The sequence below is a fragment of the Chiloscyllium punctatum genome, chromosome 12 (assembly GCF_047496795.1).
Source record: "Chiloscyllium punctatum isolate Juve2018m chromosome 12, sChiPun1.3, whole genome shotgun sequence".
NCBI lineage: Eukaryota > Metazoa > Chordata > Chondrichthyes > Orectolobiformes > Hemiscylliidae > Chiloscyllium > Chiloscyllium punctatum.
The window spans coordinates 14,213,181-14,233,734 of NC_092750.1; the positions used below are offsets into that span (position 1 = coordinate 14,213,181).

A 20,554-nucleotide genomic window follows, 5' to 3' on the forward strand; every position below is an offset into this window, starting at 1 on the left:
AAATAATCAACACTCTTACCCTGTTGGGTTCTCTTTTCTCGAAATTCTTACACAACTTCTGTGAACAGCCAAACTTTACTAAGCAAGTACAAGCTTCACTACGCTTGCCAAGTCATGTCAAGAAATCTCCCTGAACAAGGGAACAGTCCTCCCTTTTACATCACCATCAGTAATGCCCACAAGACAACCCCCTGCCACTCCCCTACAGTCACATGCCACTCAAGACACAATGCAGTGACCTGATCATCTCCAGAAACAATGTAATTTCAATTATTCCTTAATGGCAAAGATCTAGTGTAAATCATTTTTTAAACTGCAGGATGTAGTCAGAATTTTAACTGCAATGTTCTTATTGATTCTGAATAGGAGATGATAATGTCAATTTATTCTGAATAATAGGAGATGGCAATGTAAATCGGGCATCCAATTCCTTGAAGGTCAGCAGAGCAAATTAACCCTTTAACCCAAAATAACAATTTTACCGACATCCACATTTCAGTGAAGGGTCACCTACGTCTCCATGTTAAAGCTCCTTTTTCACCTGGCACTGCGATTATACATTGTTTTTCAGCAAATTTCTGTATTCACTGTGGTATTTTCTTGAGTAATGTCTCTTCCAAGACCTTAAAACATGCTACTAACTTGGCTCACTTGCTTGTTAACATGAATTTCTTAACCTCATATCTTGAACAAGATGTCCTCCTCTCTAACGATACCTGCTATTTCTGGAGTTTTCTTTTAAGTAACCTAGGACTTCTCCCCTTCTGCCCTGGCTCCTTTGAGACTACTAAACTAACCACTCCTCTGCTGTTAAACATCTTTTCTATCTGAATAAACTTGTTTCTGTCTGAATGGCCTTGCTTCCATCTCTCTCTTTCTGGATTGTGAAGCCAAAGTCAGCAAAACCTCCAGCAATTATCATCTCCGACAGCTTGCTGTTCATTTATCTAAAATGACATAATCTCTCAAAGATTTTCTTTAATTCACTGTTCAAAGTAACTTTCTAACTTTTTTTTGAAAGAAAGAATCAAAAACTGAAAGGTACCTCCTTATTTAAGAATGGATATAATTGCACTGGTGGAAAATTTATTTCAAAGGAGGTTCCCTGGATTGAAACAAGGAATAAGCGTGTTCTTGGAGTTTGGACTGTTCAGGTTGTAAGTTTTCTCACTGAGCTGGTAGTTTGGTGGCTGGTTGGTGCTCATGTATCCTGGTGGCTAGTTTCCTGCCTTCTGTCTGATGTAGTGTTACAACCCAAGCTTTGGGTTGCAATGTAGATGACACCTTTATCATCTCAAAACTGAACAAGTTAGAAGAAGCCTACAGCATCATTAACAACATCCTTACTGGCAATTTCACCAAAGAAGAAGAGAACAAAAACAGACTCCCCTTCCTAGATGTCACAGTGGAACGAACAGTCAATGGATAACTGTGGTCTAGATTAGAGTGGTGCTGGAAAAGCGCAGCAGGTCAGGCAGCATCCGAGGGCAGGAAAATCTGCTCCTCGGATGCTGCCTGACCTGTGCTTTTCCAGCACCACTCTAATCTGGACTCTAGTTTCCAGCATCTATAGTCCTCATGTTTGTCTAATGGAGAACTGTGATCCAGTGTCTCCAGGAAAGCAACACATACAGACCAGGTACTCAACTACAGAAGCAATCATCCAAACACCCTCAAACTGAGCTGCATCAGGGCATTATTTAAATAGGCCACAAAACACTGCAGCACCCAGGAAATACGAGCAGCAGAAGAAAAATACCTATACAGCGTATTCAAGAACAACAAGTAAACGATAAGCACAGTCTGCTGATTCTTCAACAACAAACCCAAATAAGAAGACCCAACACGCCCAGAGATTCTAGCCATGCTTCCATATGTTTAGGACATCTGAGATAATGACCAGACCACTCCGACCCCCTTAGTATCATGGTAGCCCACAAACCTACCAACACACTGAAACAGCTATTGATGAACCTAAAGGAGCATTTAAGAACACCCAGCAAAAGTAATACATACAAAATACCCTGCAAGGACTGGAATGAACGCTACATCAGATAGGCAGGAAACCAGCCACCAGGATACTCAAGCACCAACAATCCATCAAACGACATGACCAACTATTCCATGTATCCTTACACATCGACAAAGACGGACACCACTTCAACTGGGACAACACATCCATCCTAGGACAGGCTAAACAAAGACACGCACAGGAATTCCTAGAAGCCTGGCATTCAAACCAGAACTCCGTCAATAAACATGTTAATTTGGACCCCATTTACCAACCTCTGAGAAAAAGAACCAGAAATTATATCACCCACCATAACAGACCAAGAAACACAAATAGAAAGCAGGACAGAACACCAGCCCTTCACCGGAGACTCGCTGATGATGTTACCTAGCATGGTGACAAAACATCTGAGAACAAACCTACCAGCTCAGTGAGCAAACGTACAACCTGAACCTCAACCTGAGCTACAAATCATCTCAAAAATCGCAACTTTGGACTATATTCAGACTGGGCTTGTTTTGATCTGACTGAAGTTTGAGGGGCTGTGACAAAATTGATGTGGAAAAGATCTCTTGTTGGTGAGCCTCGAACTACAGGCATTGTTTTAAGATTAGGGCTAGCCCTTTCAGGACAGATGAGAATTTATTTTCTTTTAGAAGACTATGCAAATTTGGAACTCTCTTTACCTTAGAAGGCAGTGGAGAGAGGGTATTGACATAATTGTTAAGAGGAGGTAGATTCTTATTAAGCAAGAAAAGCAAAGGTTATTGGGTATAGACTGAAATGTGGAATTAGGAGCAATAACAACAGGTCAGCCATCCTAGAATGGCAAAGCAGGCTTCAAGGGACAAAAGATCCACTTCTGCTCCTAATTCATAACTTTGTATGAAAACTAAAACCCATTTTCCTGCACTTTAGAAGCTAACTTCCCAAATAATAGTACATTATGAGCCTTCAGCACAGTGGAAAGTGCTACTACCCCAGATTATTTGTACAGTTTAGCAGATTGGCCATTTCGAATGACATAAATAACGTGGCCCAGAAAAGGCAAGAACATTATTTGAACCAGTTGAGGTTTTCTGACATGTACATTTCTTGTTCAAGTTTCAAAGTTGCCAGTTTTCTTGAATTTAGTTACATAAACCGTGTATAACCATGTATATACCATATTTGGAATAGTGTAAACAGTTACAATGTATATATCAAGGATATAAAGAAACTGTAGGTGTGCAAAAGGAAACTAAATTGCGAGTTGGACTGGGGCTAAGACTGTCTGGAAATAAAAAATTAGTTGGGCTCTTTGTTTTATAGAACATCACAAAATAAGTTAATTGATGGCACCTATTGAGATTTTCTCTGGAAACCTTTGATTTTCGGGGTCTACTTTTCTGTTTTTGGGAGGACGACCTTTTTGTTCTATCTACTCATTTGTTGGGTGATGCAGTCACTTAATATTACATTCATTTTTTGTGTTGACACGTGGGGTATTTGGACTCAAAACAGAAGAATTCACCAATAATCTTAATCATAAACTTTCCATTAAACAGATGGCTAGAACACAAGGAAAACATTAATTTCATGGACAGAGTATTTCAATTGGTACAAGGTAACATAAAATGTTAAAGGGTTAACATTTGTTCTGCTGACATGTAAGAAATTGGATGTCCCGGGGCTTGTGTTTTTCTGTCTTGCAGACAGGGTGTGACAATCTAATCATACTCTATAAATGCTGCAGTATAAGGAATAACCCAATCTCGCACTGTTTTAAGGAATAACCTAATCACTTTACATTGTTTTTGGGTGGTGTGTGACTATGGGGGGAGTGATAGGGGGTTGTGACTTGCCTGCATGACTGACTGTGATGTATACCCTGTCTCAAGGAAGGATGGTTCCCTTGCTCAGGGATCTTTGTTTGACATGCTCCACAAAATCGCGAAGAGTGTTAAGTGATCCTCCGAAACCTGGTATTTAAATAAATTGTGGCTGTTCACAGAAGTTGGAGTGTTGCAGTTGCATCAAGCGTGTAAGAATCTCAAGAAGGAAACCTCACATAAGTTATAAACAAAAGTTTCCCCCTCCCCTGCAGCCTCCCTCCCATGCCCCTCCCCAAACCACTTTCAGTCATTTTCTCTCCTGTATTACCCATGATCCCAAACAGCATAAATCTTGTAGCCTCCTTCTATATTCCCAAATAGCTCTTCCCCCGGCAGATAGAACTTCCAGCTTCAGCTAAAAGTGGTCCCCAATCCCAATGTTGGCTGGAGGCAGCCTCAAATCTCTGCCTCAGCAAAAAACCCTTGGCCTAAAGGCTCCATTGGCATTTCCCTCACTGCTGTCATTTACTTTTCTAATTCTTCCATTCACAGGTTGCTTTTTCTCCACCTTTGCTGATAGGCTTGCCACTACTTGGAAAGCAGGACTTTTCAAAGTAGCGGTTATGAGCTGAAATTTTAGTCATGCATTCTGATGCTATACTGGTTACTGTGGAAGCCTTGACAGGGTTATAACAGCTGCACTCCTGTTCCAACAGACACTGATCTCAGAGGGTTGCAACAATTTTTAAATCTCAAAAATAGGTGGCCTCCCAGTCTGATAGGATGAATTCTCAGCCTGGCAGGGTAGATTTGCAGTCTGGTGTGACATTCTTCACGCCAGAAGTGGTGGTGTTTTGGTAAAAGTGGTAGTGTTTTGGCAGTATGTGGCAGTCTCTCAGCCCTGTGTGGACATCACTTTCCTGGTGATTAAATGGTAATGTTCATGGATTTGCAAGGTGTTTCCTCAGCCTTTAGAGTATTCAGATAGGACATAAGCAAAAGGAGTAAAAGAGAGAAACTCCAGGCTATGACTGGGACAACCCTTAGGGAAAGTTTGGTAGTGGGCTTTGGAGGAGGAAGGGAAGCAGTTAATTATGACTTTCATCTTTATCCATGAGGATGTCACACGGCACATATCTAACTTATCCTATCTTACATATGGAGAAGGTCCAAATTTAACTTACTAGGATCAATAACTACAGGGAACAGGAAAGTTGATTGCTGCAAACGGTAAACTCAAAATAGTAATACTTCCTATTGTCAGCAAACAGAAGTGGTAAAATGGCCTGCTGAAACAAAAAACTGAACCATGTCATGTCTGTACTGTCCAGGCCTGGTTAGAACATAAAGTTATGTTCCCCACATAAACCTCACCGTCATATAGCAGCAAATATCTGTATTCAACAAAACTATATATGGATGCAACCAAATAAGATATGTGACTCACTCAATGTGTTCATCAGCCATAACTAGGGTCACAAGCAGTCCTTGGAAATTTCTTATGATTAAGCTTCCTTTGTATCAAGTCAACAATATGACCTACATCAGAGGCTCATCTTCCAGATACTGTGCTACTTCCTTTGGAAGTTTGCCCTCCATGAACACAGAAGTTCCTTTAGATCTTTATTTAACAGGGCATTTGCTTGTTTTAAGCACCCCCTTCCTTTATTTCTTTTTAACACTGGCACCTTGCATACATGTAAAATACCCTGAGATGTTATTTTACGTCAATATAAATTGTAAACTATTTTTACTACCAGAATAGTTTGGTTAAAGTAACAGATTACATAGAAACAAAGTACAAAGTGCTGAAAATTTCAGAGCAGTTGATGTCAGCAGCTGACAGAAAAAGGTAGGTGAATGTATTGAAAAAAATCCCTTCACTCGAACTCCTGAAAGCTGTGAGATCAATTTAAATTATCAGTCAAGGAAGAACTTAATCACAATTTTCTCTCAGGAAAAGTATGTTTAAGCAGGGCATATGATCTTTCACAAGTTGTCTGTCAAATTTAACAGGAAAGAGTTGTTAAAAAATCAGAATTGTCTCCTTGACTAGTTGACTGCAACTCTGACACACGAAGAAGCTCAAACAGCTTCCAGGTCACATCAGCCTGCTTGATTGACACTCATCCACTACCTTAAGCATTCACTTTCTCCACCTGCAAATACACAGTTGCAGCAGTGTATAACATCTACAACTTGCATACCACCAACCACTCTTGATAGCAGCTTCCAATCTTGCAAACTCCAAGGACGTTTTGCATAGAAGATCCAAAGGAGATGACCACTTGCAAGCCTCGAGCCTCCAATACCATCCTATTTCGCCATTCCTTTTACTGCAGTTGGGTCGAAATCATGAAATCTTGCTTGGTTATCGCATTGTGCACTTCGATAACAGTAAAGTCTTCAGTGGCCAATAAGGCAGCTCACCACTACTGTTACGAAGTTGAAAGAGTGTATGTTCACTTTAAAATAGAGAGTGTTTTCTAAATTTTGGAGTGAATTTAATGTGCAGACTCAGCTGCCTGAACGGAATGGCTGGGAGACAGGCTGTTCCAAAATAGATACATGAAACAATTGACTGTGAAAGGGATACCTGAGTTTTGGATGCTGTTTTGACAATAATGCAAATTTAACCAATTAATTTGAATTATGGCCAAGATACTAAAATCCAATTCCATTTCAATGTATTGTTTTGACAACATCGGACATATGAGAGGATACAATGTTGTTGGGCATAAAAATGCAGGCATTTGAAAATTGATCAGAGCAACTGCCCACCTAATATTCTGCTCTCAAAGAAATAAGAAGACACTCTCTCTATCAAAAGGTATCTTTTCCTTTCCGAGCAGTATCAAGAAAGGACCCAGGAAGATCAGCAGATGGACAAATGAAGACAGCAGAGAAGACAGAGATTGTGTGGACCTGAGATTAAGTTAATGTAATGTGTTCGTGGAATATCATGTTAATAGGATTATGTTCCATTAAAGGAATGAGTGTTCAGTTTGTTAATAGTTTTGTTTAGTGTTCACTATTAAGAGTTAAGAAAATAAATTATTATTTTTCTTTAAATGGTGAAAATCTGGAGATTTCTGTCACTCACTACATTTTAACATTACGAGGCGAGGTGAACTTTTCTAGGTATTTGGTTTTAATTAACAGAGGGGTTTGACCTCCACATCAAAACACTTTGTGGGCTCGTCGTCTGAGATTTGTACAGGTTTGGACAGATCCAATCTGGGATTTGGACAGGTTTAGATGAATCTGGATGGATTAGGTCCCGGATTTGAACAGATTTGCGGGACAAAAGGTCCCAGTAGATTTAACAGACTTGGGGATTAGTGTCCTAGATCTTTAAATAAAACTTAGATGAGAAAAATCAGTTTAATTTGGCTATTTGTTGGTTCGATTAAAAGTGAGGGAAATGGCTGTTAACATTGCTCAAGAGGTTCTAGGATTTGATGATGCTTCCCGAATTTGCCAAGAAAGTTTAGAAAGACAGGAAAGATATACTTTTAGAATTAGCAAACAGGTTAGAATTGGGTTTAACCAGGGGCAAAAGGAAACCTGAAATTGTAATGGAGTTGGTCAAACACTTAAGTATATCAGATTAACTGACAAGTGCAGGGAGTTAGAAAAACTTAAATTGTAAATGAGACAATTAGAATTAGAAGATGAAGAAAGGGAAAGAAGGGCTATGTTAGAAGAAAGGGAGAGAAAGTTCTTAGCTGAGCAAAGAGAGAGGGAGAATTTGACCTAAGAAGTTGTGAATTAGTCAGGAAAGTCAAGTTAACAGGACAGAGATGAAGGGAGAAGATAGGGATGTACACAAATATATTAAACATTGCCACATTTTGATGAGAAGCATGTCAAAGCCTTTTTTATTTCATTTGAAAATGTGGCTAGGCAGAAGGAGTGGCCAGAGAACTTATGCATAAAGCACGTTCAGACTAAATTGGTAGGCAGGGCTAGTAAGGTATTTGCAGTGCTGTCAGATGAGGGGCCAAGAGGTTATGCAGATGTCAAACAGGCTATTTTGAACACCTATGAATTGGTACCAGAAGTGTATCGGCAGCGGTTCAGAAACATATAGAAGGAACAAGGTCAGACTTACACTGAGCTTGAAAGAATTAAACATAGCAATTTTGAAGATGGATGCAGGCCTTAAAAATAGATAAGACATGTGAGGCTCTAAGAGAGATCATTCTGCTGGAGGAGTTTAAAACTCACTTCCAAAGATGGTAAGAGTTTATATGGATGAACAGAAAGTTTAAGAAGTGAGAAGAGTGGTACAGATGGCAGAAGACTAAGCATTGGTGCATAAGGTGAAATTTAGCTTCCGACAGGAATTTCATCCTGTTAGAGATAGAAATTGGGATAAGGGGAGATCCTTCACTACAAAACAAAAAGAACATCACCCTGGAAATAGTTTACCACAGGTGAAAAAAGAAACCCAAGAGGGGTGAAAAAGTAGGTGAAAGGCCTCAGGTGTTTCCACTGTGGTAAGTTGGGACACATAAAGTACCAGTGTTATTCGTTGAAGAGAGGCACTGGGGAAAAAAAAAGTGCGAAAAGAGGCTAAGCCAGTGGGATTAGTAAAAGTAGTAAAGGAAACTCCAAGAAAAGTCTAGGAGCTGCAGGAAACTGCATAGCCGAGGCAGAGGCTGAGTATTGAGTTAGTGCCTGATCTCTAGAAAGACTTTGCCTCTGTGAGTAACACTCAGGCAGAGAAGGGAAAGAAGTTATAATTTTAAGAGATACAGGATCTGGTCAATAAGAAATGAAAGTATTTGCACTCTTTCTGACATGTTACTCGAGAGGATTATAATTTGTGGAATAGATGGACAGAAATTTAGCGGTCCCCTGTGTTAGATCAGGTTGGAGAGCCAAATCAAGACCGGGGAAGTAACAGTGGGAGTGATTGACAGAGTGACAGTTCCAGGAATACAGTTCATTCTTGGGAACGATCTAGCAGGATCCAAGGTGGGAGCAACGCCCCTTGTGGTGAAGAAGCCGAAGGAAAACCAGGGAACTGAGGAATTTAAAAGAAAAATACCCTGGATTATTTCCAGACTGTGTAGTAACAAGATCCCACTGTCATAAGTTACAGCAAGAAGGAAAAACTAAAGAGAAAGTCAAAGGAGTTGAGGTTCAGTTAGCTGACACCCTGTTTGAAATAATGATACAGGAAAGAACTGAACAGGTAGAAGATCAGGCAGAGGTGTTTAGTCCTGAAAGACTAATGGACTTACAGCAGAAAGATAAGACAATAAAAGATATATATTATGATGCATACTCAGAAAATGAATCAGAATGTATTCCCAAGGGTTATTAACTTATGGACAGAATCCTAAGATGAAATGGAGACCATGGCTGGTTAGTACAGAGGAGAAATGGATGGAGTGCACTAGATTGTGTTGCCCGTAACATGCAGACATGAAGTATTACGGGTAGCACATGAATTACTGGTATAATGTCATCTAGGTGGGAGGAAGACTCAGGCTAAGGTACAAAAGCACTTTTATTGGCCTGGACTGAATAAGGAAGTGGTTGAATTTTGCCATACCTGTAAAATATGCCACATGAAAAGAAAGCCATCAGAGAAACAGATGTTAGTTACTGCCCTGCAGAGTGAGGAGTCAAATCTAGATGACATGGATTTTGATGTGTTTCAAAATACATTAACTAACAAGGAAGTCCTTGAAGAATGGGATAGGATGGTGAGGCATCTGTCTCAGGAGCAAAAAACTGAGTTGAAAGATTTGTTGCAGCAGTATGAGGGCATACGCAGGAATAGAATGGGGACAACTAATACTATTGTGCACAAGGTGGAAGTAGGAAATCCTGTTCTGATAAAACAACACTCCAACAGGCTTAATCCTCTCAAAATCACACAGGTTCAGGACAATGTGGATGTGATAATCAACAAAGACATCATCGAACCTAGTCAAACTTAGTGGAGATTGCTGATCATGTTAGTCCCAGTCCATTACATTCATAGAGATAGACAGCATGGAAACAGACCTTTGGTCCAACTTGGAGAAAGTGAGGACTGCAAATGCAGGAGACAAGAGTCCAGAGTGGGGTGCTAGAAGAGCACAGCAAGTCAGGCAGCATCCGAGAAGGAGAATCAACGTTTCGGGCAAGATCCCTTCATCAAGAGGCCTTCGGTCCAACTCGTCCATGCAGACCAGATATCCTTACCTAATCTAGTCGCATTTGCCAGCACTTGGCCCATACCCCTCAAAACCCTTCCTATTCAAATACCCTTCCAGATGCCTTTTAAATGTTGTAACTGTACCAGCCTCCTCCACTACTCCCTCTTGCAGCTCATTCCATATGCGCATCATCCTCTTGCATGAAAAAATTGCCCCTCAGGTCCCTTTTATTTCTTTCCTCTCTCACCCTAAACCTGTGCCCTTTAGTTCTGGACCCCACCACCCAGGGGCGAGGGGGTGAAGTTCTAGCTGGATGACCCAAGTTTACCTTCCTGGTCATTTCCGCTCCTGTTAGTCCGGGGAGGTAAATTCGGTTCATTCCCAAAGACGAGGGGCGGGGGAAGGTAAATGATTTACGTTTGAATTTTAGTCAGGACTTGGGTGAACGCTGTCACACCGCCGGTTTGGTGTGTGGTGGGGGGAGAAAGGACGGTGGTTGCCGAGCAACCGACTTTTTCATGTCCAGCGGCCGCCCCGCCCCCACGGCTTCGGTTGACGCAATGACGCAGAGGGTGGTGGACGTTCGTCCCCTTTCCCCCACCCGAAAGGGAGGGAGGGAGGGGGCGGGGCGGTTGCGCATTTGGGAGGCCCGGTCGGGGGAGGGTTGGGGTGGTGGTGGTGCGCGTGCGCGTTGTATGGGGTTCAACCCCTCACTCCACCAACCCCGCCTCCCACAGGATTCGGTTCGCTCGCGCTCCTTCTCTTCACTCTTTCGGTGTCGGTGAGAGTCATGGCGGAAGGTGGCGTCCCGGATCTGGACAGCCAGAAGAACGAGATCGGGAACTTGTTGAATACCTCCCTGAAGAAAGGGGATTCGTGGTATGGGAAGGCTTCGGGATTTTGGGGGGGGGGGGGGGGGGGGTGTGTGGTCGTCGCGGCGGTGATTTAACGTCTCAGGGTCAGGGTGAAGGCCGTGGGTAAGGCCCATTCCCCCTTCTCTTCCCCCCCCCCCCCCCCCCCCCCCTCTCAGTCGCTTGGGGATGAAGCGAGGGATTGGGATAAAATGGGACCTAGGGTGAGTCGGCACGTGAGAGGGTCAAATTTCTGGCAGAGCTGGGGTAGGGAGTAGGCCGGTTTGCCATGTGATGGGTATAGGCCTCGGGACTCCGGTAGCGAACCGACCCGGGCCCAGTGCGGCCCAGCTGGCGACCCTCCGCACAAACAGCACCTCTCTTTCCCCATTCCGGTGTAACAACGTGGCCCCCAAAGCCAATACCTTACAACAGTTTCCAGCCAAGAAAACACTAAACCCCGAAGGAGGATGTTTTAAAAGGTTCCTTCCAGCCTTAGACCGGATATTTCGAAATACTAAGGTCTGTGATCCTACTGTGTTTATGTTGAGACTTGACTGCTCGCCAGCGGCCCGCAGCACGCACACTTGTAATAACATTTTACTGTAAATGACACTGCAGTTTTATGTGAACTTTGTTATACGCACAACAATTTTTCCGACAGTTGGGAGGTTGCCAAAGCATACTGTTCCTTGCCCCATTTTGCCAGCCCCTTTAATTTCTAAGAATATCTTAATACTTTCAATCTGTTATTTCAAAGAAGCTATCTTGTGACGACTTTGTTTTACTATTTGCGTTTTTACTTTTGGTAGTCAATCATTTTAAGAATTTTATCCTCGTGGGTATGAATTTCAAGTTCGTTAGAACAGGAGAGAGCGCCATCTCTTAGCTGGTTTTAAATCCTTAATGCATTTAAGAATTTTCACTTCAAGCACAACTCACTCTTGATGGCCCAGCTGTTCCATTGTGGGAATTCAATTCACTCAGTTTATCGAAGTATTTTGCTGTTGCAAGACTTGCATGGAATTAAGGGTGCATATGTTTCCAGAGTAATCTGTTTTAAAGTAGCAAACTAATGCAATATCATGCCATATACCTTTAATTAGCAAGCTCATTTTACTGTTGCAAACAGAAAGTAGGTACTTGCCCATAGAGAAAGGAAGAAAGAGTGTGTTGCTTTAGGCCCACCCTTCAGTGCTGACAGCTGTCATTCTTCAACCCACTTTACGTTGAATGACAAGACCTACAAACAAATCAATAGGACACCTATGAGATCACCATTATCAGGACTCTTAGCAGAAACAGTTATGCAGAGGTTAGAATGAACAGCTGTTCCCACAATCCAGCCCAACCTTTGAGTCCGTGATGTAGATGACACCTTTTGTCGTAACAAAATGAAACAAATTTTATGAGACACGTCCTTACTGGTATAAAGCTCACCAAAGAGGAAGAGAACAACAACAGACTCCCCTTCCTAGACATCATAGTAGAATGAAAAGCTAATGGAGAGCTGCAGACCAGCGTTTACAGGAAAGCCACACACACTGACCAGATACTGAACTACAGGAACAATCATCCCAACACCCACAAACGGAGCTACATTAAAGAATAAAGAACAAGCCACAATGCACTGCAGCACCCAAGAACTAAGAGAAGCCAAGAAAAAACACCTGTATGATGTATTCAGGAGCAACGGGTACCTGATTAGCGCAGTCTGCGGATTCCTACACAACAGACCTAAACAAGAATTCACAACATACCCAGAGACTCTAGCGACCCTACCACATATCTAGGACATCTCAGATGATGATCAGACTACTACAGCCCCTACGCATCATGGTAGCCCACAAAACTGCCAACACAAACAGCTCCTGATGAATTTAAAGGACCCCATACCAATGTAGTATACAAAACACCCTGCAAGGACTGCGACAGACATTACATTGAACAAACTGGCAGGAAGCTAACCACCAGGATACACGAGCACCAAAAGACATGACCAACTATCGCTAGTATCCATACATGTAGACGAAGGCGGGCACCACTTCAACTGGAACAATACATCCAACCTGGGACAGGCTAAACAAAGACATGTAGGGGAATTCCGAGAGGCCTGGCATTCAAATCGACACTCCATTAACAAATATATTGATTTGGACCCCATTTACCAACCTCAAAAGAACGGGAAGTGAAATCAAGAGACCAAGACACAAACAGAAAGTTGGACAGAATGCTTCATCGGAGGCTCACTGATGAAGTTACCTAGCATGGTGGCAAAAAGTCTGAGCACATCTACCAGCTCAGTGAGCAAACTTACAACCTGATCCTCAACCTGAGCTACAAATCTTCTCCCAAATCACAGCTGTCATTCTGTTCTGCATGAGAAGATATGCACTGGGGAGTGAAGTGTTTTTTTTCAGTTTTGTTATCCATTTTTGATGCAACTTATCCCAAGGCACAGCTCAATGTAGATTCGACTGTTGTTCCCACAAAATGCTCCTTAAATTTAGCGCTTCTTTATTCATTGCTAAATAGGTGCTAGTTTATAGCAAATTATAGGTAGCTTCTGTGCTGTAAACATGCAGTGCCTAAAGAAAAGGACTGAAATTAGGAAAACAGACTTCCATACTAAATCTTTTATATTGAGTGAAGAGAGGGAACAGTGATCCTAAAAATGAAATTGAAGCCAAGTTACAAAGGGTAAGGATGATAAGATTTAATAAGAAATAGTAAGATAGCTGCTGGGTTGGTAATCCAAACTTCTGAGCTAATCATCTTGAGTATTGAGTTCAAAATCAGTGAATGAACAGTAATGGGGACCATGTAAGTTCTAGAGTGTCATTTTTTTTTTTAAAACACTTTGATTTACAAATGTCCTTCTTAGAAGGAAATATGCCTTCATTCATATGTGACTCCAGACCAGCAACAATGTAGTTGACCTTTAAATACCCTCTTAAAAGAACAAACAAACTTTTCACTAAAGAACAATTAGGGATGAAAAAATGAATGCTCCTGGTCTTGTCATTGACACTCCATTCAGTAAATGAATAGAAAGAGGTAACATTTCCCACCTAATTTATTTTCATGTAGAGGAAATAAAAGAAAATATTTTCATTGTGAAAATTTCATCTTTAATAATTTGAGCTGTTCATCTGTGCATTTGTTCATCTTGGTTCTGGTAGTATTTGAATCAGAAGGTTGCGTATCCAAATCTTTTAATCAGATTTGAGCACTGAATCTACTGGAGTGTTGTACTCTGGGGAAATGCAACATTTGCTTCATTATCAGAGGTCTCATCCAGAAGATAGTATAGTAGAATTAAGGTGGATATAAAATGTCCCTTCGCACTATCCCAGAAAGAGCAGGTGAGTTCTCCAATAGTCTTAGACAACATTCATCCTGATTTTTGTCTGAAACTGTATATCCTCATCCCTCTGCTCTATTATTGGGAGCAAAAGTTTGAACGCACCTGACCGTTTCATTGTTGTCCCCTTGACTGTTTAACTCAGTCTCCATGCCACTTGAATACTTCAATAATTATGCTTTCCGTAGAATGTTTCTAAAATGCCTTTTTTCCCTAAATAAAAATTTCTCAAAATCCTTGACTGTTCAGTTCAACCCTGTGCTTGCACATTCTGAACTTTCATGGTCTTTTTTGATGTGCCAAAAACTTTAAGGCTCTCATTTTTGTTGCACAATGTTGGTTCTGAGTTCAATTACATATTGAGTGACATCAGAAACTACTTGTCTTCATGCGTAAGATGCAGCATATTTTGAAAATTCTGAATGGTAACATTTGGCATTGTATATAACTAAACTTGTCAGAGCAAACGCAAGACATGAGAATAAAGCTATGAATGTGAAACTGAGCATATTTACACAATGAATACTGAAGGGGAAAAAAAAGTCTTGATGCACTGTCAACGACAGACTAAACATCAACTAACCTCTTCCAGTCCATTTCTGTTGACTGATGTCAAAGCTTCTACTGGTTTGAAATGTCTGCCTTAGATCAGTAGTAGTAGTAGAAATCGTCAGCATACTGTTTCTTTCAGTTTCGTGTATAAATATATAAAATGAAAGAAGAAACTGAGAAAGATATGAAGCAATTCTTACTACACCTCATTGCATTTCAAAAAAAATGAAGTGAAAGAAAATCTAAGAAAAGTTAGAGGGAGCAATTAGAATGCAGACAGCCATAAGAAAATTACCTCTGCCAGTGGTCAGTGGATCAGTCACATTGGGGAACAGGAAGAGAAATTCTCATCATAGAATTTTTTTGTGAACTGTTAAATCTTTATTAGGATTCAAATGTGTTCATAGGTATCAGAAACAGTGCTTGTGGTTTATTGTGTTGTGGTTATTCCCAAAAGGGGATTTGCAAGGCTGGCAATGAATACAGTTTAGTGGAGCTTATTATGGGCACCTGCTGACTGTTGCACTGCACTAAGGTTTTGCTCTTGGGATGTGGATGCCATTGGCAAGGCCGTACCATAATTGCCATTCAGGAGATGGTGTGTTGCCTCAAATTGCTCATGTATATGCAGGTCATTCCATAATACTGTTGAGTACAGAATTTCAGGATTATGATCCAGGAACATGAAGAAATAGTGATAGGACAACAAATCAGGATAGTGTGCTAGATGGAAATGATCGGTTCTTCCATGCACATATTTCCCTACTTCAAGAATGAGGTTATTTAACTTGATTCTTGTCTCATGTATCTTTTCAACCTTTGGATTTAAGAAGTTGTGAATCTATCACATCTCTTAGGAGTACGAGTTTGAGTTGATTCAGTTGTATAGGTTTTCTCGGATAAACTGTTCTGTTGCTGCTCCACTTGAGTCTCCTCTTTTCTTTCCTTATCTCTAGAGGGCATAAATTCAGGGTGAGGAGGGAAAGATATAAAAGGGACCTAAGGGGCAACATTTTCACGCAGAATGTGGTGCATGTATGGAATGATGCCAGAAGAAGTGGAGGCAATTACAGCATTTAAAGGGCATCTGGATGGGTATTTGAATATGAAGGGCTCAGAGGGATATGGGCCAAGTGCTTGAAAATGTGACTAGATTAGGTTAGGATATCTATGCGTGTTGGACTTGGAGTCTGTGTCCATGCTGTACATTTCTCTGACTCTAAACCTATTATTGTAACCCCACATTCACTACTACTTCATGTACTTTTCTACCTTCCCCTTAAATACTGTTGACTGTTCTGCAATTGAACTCACAGCATTTAATAAGTTGTAAGTTGAAGACTGAATGCTGGTAGAATACCGTGCCTTTTTGTTCAAACCCTTATGTTTGATGTTGCATTTCCACAGGAACTCAATATAGAGAAACCTTGATAATCTGAACGAGATGGGCGGGTGCTATTTTGTTCGGATAATTGATTATTCAGATCATCAATTTTACCTTAAACGAGGAAAGCCATGCTGATCTAATGCTGTGTTCTACTGCAGAATTTGTTTAAATCTATAATTTTAATGAGGACATAGGGAAGTGCTTAATGAGTACTTTTCCTCAGTATTCACATTGGAAAATGGCAATGTCTGTGAGAATACAGAGATACAGGCTACTAGATTAGATGGTATTTCGGTTGATAATGAGGAAGTTTTAGTAATTTTTGAAGATCAGAAAATAGGTAAAACCCCTTGGCCAGATGGGATTTATCTGGGAAGCCAGGGAGGAGATTGCAGAGCCTTTGTCTTTGACCTTTATGTCAACATTGTCGACAAGAGTACTGCCAGAAGACTGGAGGATAACAAATGTTGTTCCCTTGTTTAAGAAGGGGAGTCGAGACAATCCTGGTAGTTATAGGCCAGTGAGCCTTACTTTGGTTGTGTGTAATGTCTTGGAAAAGCTTACAAGAGATAGGATTTATAATCATCTGGAAAGGAATAATTTGATTAGAGAGAGTCAACATGGTTTTCTGAAGGATAGGTCGTGCCTAACTAACCATTTTGAGTTCTTCAAGAAGGTGACAAAACAGGTGGATAAAGGTAAAGCAATTGATGTGGAAATGGACTTGAGTAAGACGTTTTATAAGGTTGGCTATTGTCCAAATTACGGAGTTCCAGGATTGAAGGTGATTTATAGAATTGGATCAGAAGTTGGCTGGTTAAAAGAAGACAAAGGGTACTGGTTGATGGGAAATGTTCATCCTGGAGCTCAGTTACCAGTGGTATGCCACAAAGATCTGCTTTGGGGCCTCTGCTGTTTGTCATTTTTATAAATGATCTGGATGTGAGTGTAGAAGGATGTGTTAGTAAATTTACAGATGACACTAAGGTAAACAGAGCTTTGGATAGTGGCAAAGGATTTTGTGGGTTACAGAGGGACATAAATAAGATGCTGAGCTGGGCAGAGAAGTGGCAAATTTAGCTTAATGCGAAAAAGTGTGAGGTTGTTCACTTCAGAAGAAATAACAGGAATGCAGACCACTGGGCTAATGGTAACATTCTTGGCAGCGTCAATAAACAGCAATCTGTGTCCAGGTGCATAAGTCCCTGAAAGTTGCCACCCAGGTTGATAGGGTTGTTAAGAAGGCATATGGTATGTTGGCGTTTATTGATAGGGGGATCGCGTTTTGGAGTTACAAGTTCATGCTTCAGTTGTGCAAGACACTGGTAAGGCTGCATTTGGAGTATTGTGTACAGTTCTGGTCACTGTGCTTTAGGAAATATGTGGAAGCTTTGGAAAGGGTTCAGAGGAGAATTACTAGGATGTTGCCTGGTATGAATGGAAGGCCTTATGAGGAAACTGAGGCTGTTTTCGTTGGAGAGAAGTTTGAGAGGTGATTTAATCGAGACATGTAAGATAATCAGGGTTAGATAGGATGAGCAGTAAGAGCCTTTTTCCTCGGATAGTGAAGGCTAACATGAAGGGACGTAACTTTAAAATGAGGGATGATAGATATAAGACAGATGTCAGAGGTAGTTTCTTTACTCGGAATAGTAGGGACGTGGAACACACTGCCTGCAACAGTAGTAGACTCGCTGACGTTAAGGGCATTTAAATGGGCATTGGACGTACACTGATCCATTATTATTCATATGTATGTTAGATGGGCATCAGATTAATTTCACAGGTCTGCGTACCATTAAGGGCTGAAGGGCCTGTACTACGCTGTAACGTTCTATGTTCTGTGTAATATATTGAGCGCAAGAGGACACAAAACTCACATGAACGGAATAAAGCAATGATAACACAAGATAACTTTTTAAAAATGCAGCAGTAATTAGTATTTGGCAAGGAGTGGTGAAGACAGCATTTCCTGTAAACAAGGTTCTGAATAGCTTCTACAATCGCAAGAGCATTTGTCAATTTCCGGGAACTCAGTGTCACGATAGAAAGACAGAAGCACCGCCTCACGCGTGCATTTACGTTCTTGGCCATTTTTCTCATGAATGGCCGGGTAAAGTGACAGGAATGCTGTTAAACACTTACTTTTGCAAAGGGCCGTGTAACAACCGTTATGTAAAAAATATCCAGTCACTGTTGCTAGAGCTGCTTTTGTTTCTTTATTTTTGGCAGTGTTTTCACATGTTCTTCACTACAGGTAAATCGAATTCACTTGCCTTTTGATATAATGTTTTTGCGGGACCCTGAAATCATCTTGGGATAATCCAAAATTTGAACAATCGCGATTCCTCTGTCGATCAAAGATGCCAATTTGCAAAGATTTCAAAAGGTCGTATGGCACAGAACATTGCAGTTCCACCAAATCAGGCCATGCCTATGTTTATATTCCACTCAAGTCTTTTCCTATCGTTTGTGATCTAAATTGACTGTTTTGATCTATTTCTCCTTTCTCCAAATGTTTGTTTGGCTTCCTCTGAAATGCATTTACACTAGTTCAATTATTGCTTGTGAGAGCGTGTTCCACGTTGTTGCCATCCCTTGAATTAAATTTATTCTGAATTTGATATTAGATTTCTTTTTTATGTTGTCTACACATGGAAACACTTTTACTGTCTCCACTCTATTAAAAGCTTGCATATTTTGCAAGTTCGTTTTTGACTTACAAGGTCACCCCTCAGGCTTTTTTTCAAGACAAAGGACCCAACCTGTTTATTCGTTCTTTCTTGATACGCATACCCATGCATTTCTGCTATCATCCTTGTAAATCTAAAACATCTGCCTGGGTCAAAACAAGAAACGTCTTAGAAGCATTGTGAAAGAGAAGATCTCATCTGCAGTTCAGAGGTAACCAGCCAAGGAAGATATGAATAAATATTGTTGATAACTGCTTTATTCTTCATAAAATACATCACAGGGCAAGCAGAATCCAATAATAGAATTACTGGAACCCCCAATCATTAAATCTTTGGTGTAGCACTCCCAGTTGAGCCACTAAAATCTCATTTTGAGCCTGTACCTGCCGCCTCCTTTTCTTTTAGGTCATTAATCTCTGCAGTTAACCCAGTTTTGTTTATGGGCTTGATCTTATGTCTCTAAGCATTAAACTAGTATGGTTTAGTACTAGTATGGCTTAAACTAGTAAACTAAATGGTTGTATTAATTGAGCAGTTTGCTGTTTAAAAGATTTTTGATTCCATAAGCTTGTGTGGAATTAGAAAATGTAAAGATTGGTTTCATTAATGTAATAGATGTGAGATTGTGTCCTTGGAACTCAATGTTGGCAGGCAGAAATTGATCAGGTACTGATGCCTAGGATTTTAGCTGGAAGCTCAGAGTAATGCTTTGGAAGTTTACAAAAATCAATTAGTGTACTTTGAGCAAAATGATTTAGTCCTGAACCTGTAACAGGGAGCTGTAATAGCGATCACCTCCCAGGTTAGATACTTTCTTTGATTAAAGTAAAACATTCATTATGTCTTTAAATTCCTGGGGGCGTTTCAACGTAATTCATAATCAATGGCTTGTGTTAACAAAATGTAGCTACAACTGTAAAAAACTAAAACAACAGTTGATTTTGCATGCAGCAGGGTTGTGCAAACAAAACTTATAGAATTTACATTCTACAGTCATTGTTTATGCACCACAGAAGCCTTTCTTTCTTCCATTTTCATCTAATTCTGCCAATGTATCCTTCTACTCAAGACATCATAATATCTAGCATTCTTTTAAATACATGTATTTTCTCCATGTAATAGCACACTCCATAATCTTAACTAATCTCTGCATTTTTAAAAAAAAGTTTCTTGAGTTGCTTATTTGATTTATTGCTCCTAATTTTGAGCAACTACCGATGTGAAAGCATACCTAGATCTACCCAATATCTCCTTTATAACCTAGCTTCTGTTCAGACATCTTTAGTCTTCTATTTTGTGGATCAAGGAAGAATCTGCAAAGTCTTTCCTGATAGTTATAAAATTTCAGTTCTTTTATCATCCTTTTTTTTAACTTTACCCAGTACCTCAAACCTTTACATAATACAAAGACCATTTATGTTTTGAATGAAGGACGAGTTTTAATCAGGACAGTGGAAGAACATTTCCTATCATCAGAGACAAATTGGACTTCTGTTAAATTCTTATCTGAAATTCAGCATCTCTGACAATGCACAACTCCTTCAGTTTCTACCTGTGTCTTGAAATGGCCTGGTGTGGAGCTTCGATTCAAAACCTTTTAAATGGAGATGCACATCTTCTAGGCGGTTGCCATTGCCCTGAAACTGAATTGGCAACCATATAAATAGTGTGGTTTCAAGAGCAGGTCAGAGCTTCTGCAGTGACTAACTCACCTGTTGACTGTC

The 20,554-nt window shown here is 40.6% G+C and overlaps 1 protein-coding gene across 2 annotated transcripts in view; it reads left to right on the plus strand.

Moving 5' to 3' along the window:
- The first annotated feature begins 10,677 nt into the window (after positions 1 to 10,677).
- The window catches only part of usp4 (ubiquitin specific peptidase 4 (proto-oncogene)), an 86,562-nt gene continuing 76,685 nt past the window's right edge, over positions 10,678 to 20,554 (plus strand). For both annotated transcript variants that reach the window (XM_072581879.1, XM_072581880.1), the window contains exon 1: positions 10,678 to 10,862. In XM_072581879.1, the coding sequence (XP_072437980.1) occupies positions 10,774 to 10,862 (89 nt within the window). In that variant the 5' untranslated portion in view covers positions 10,678 to 10,773. The remainder of the gene's footprint in view (positions 10,863 to 20,554) is intronic.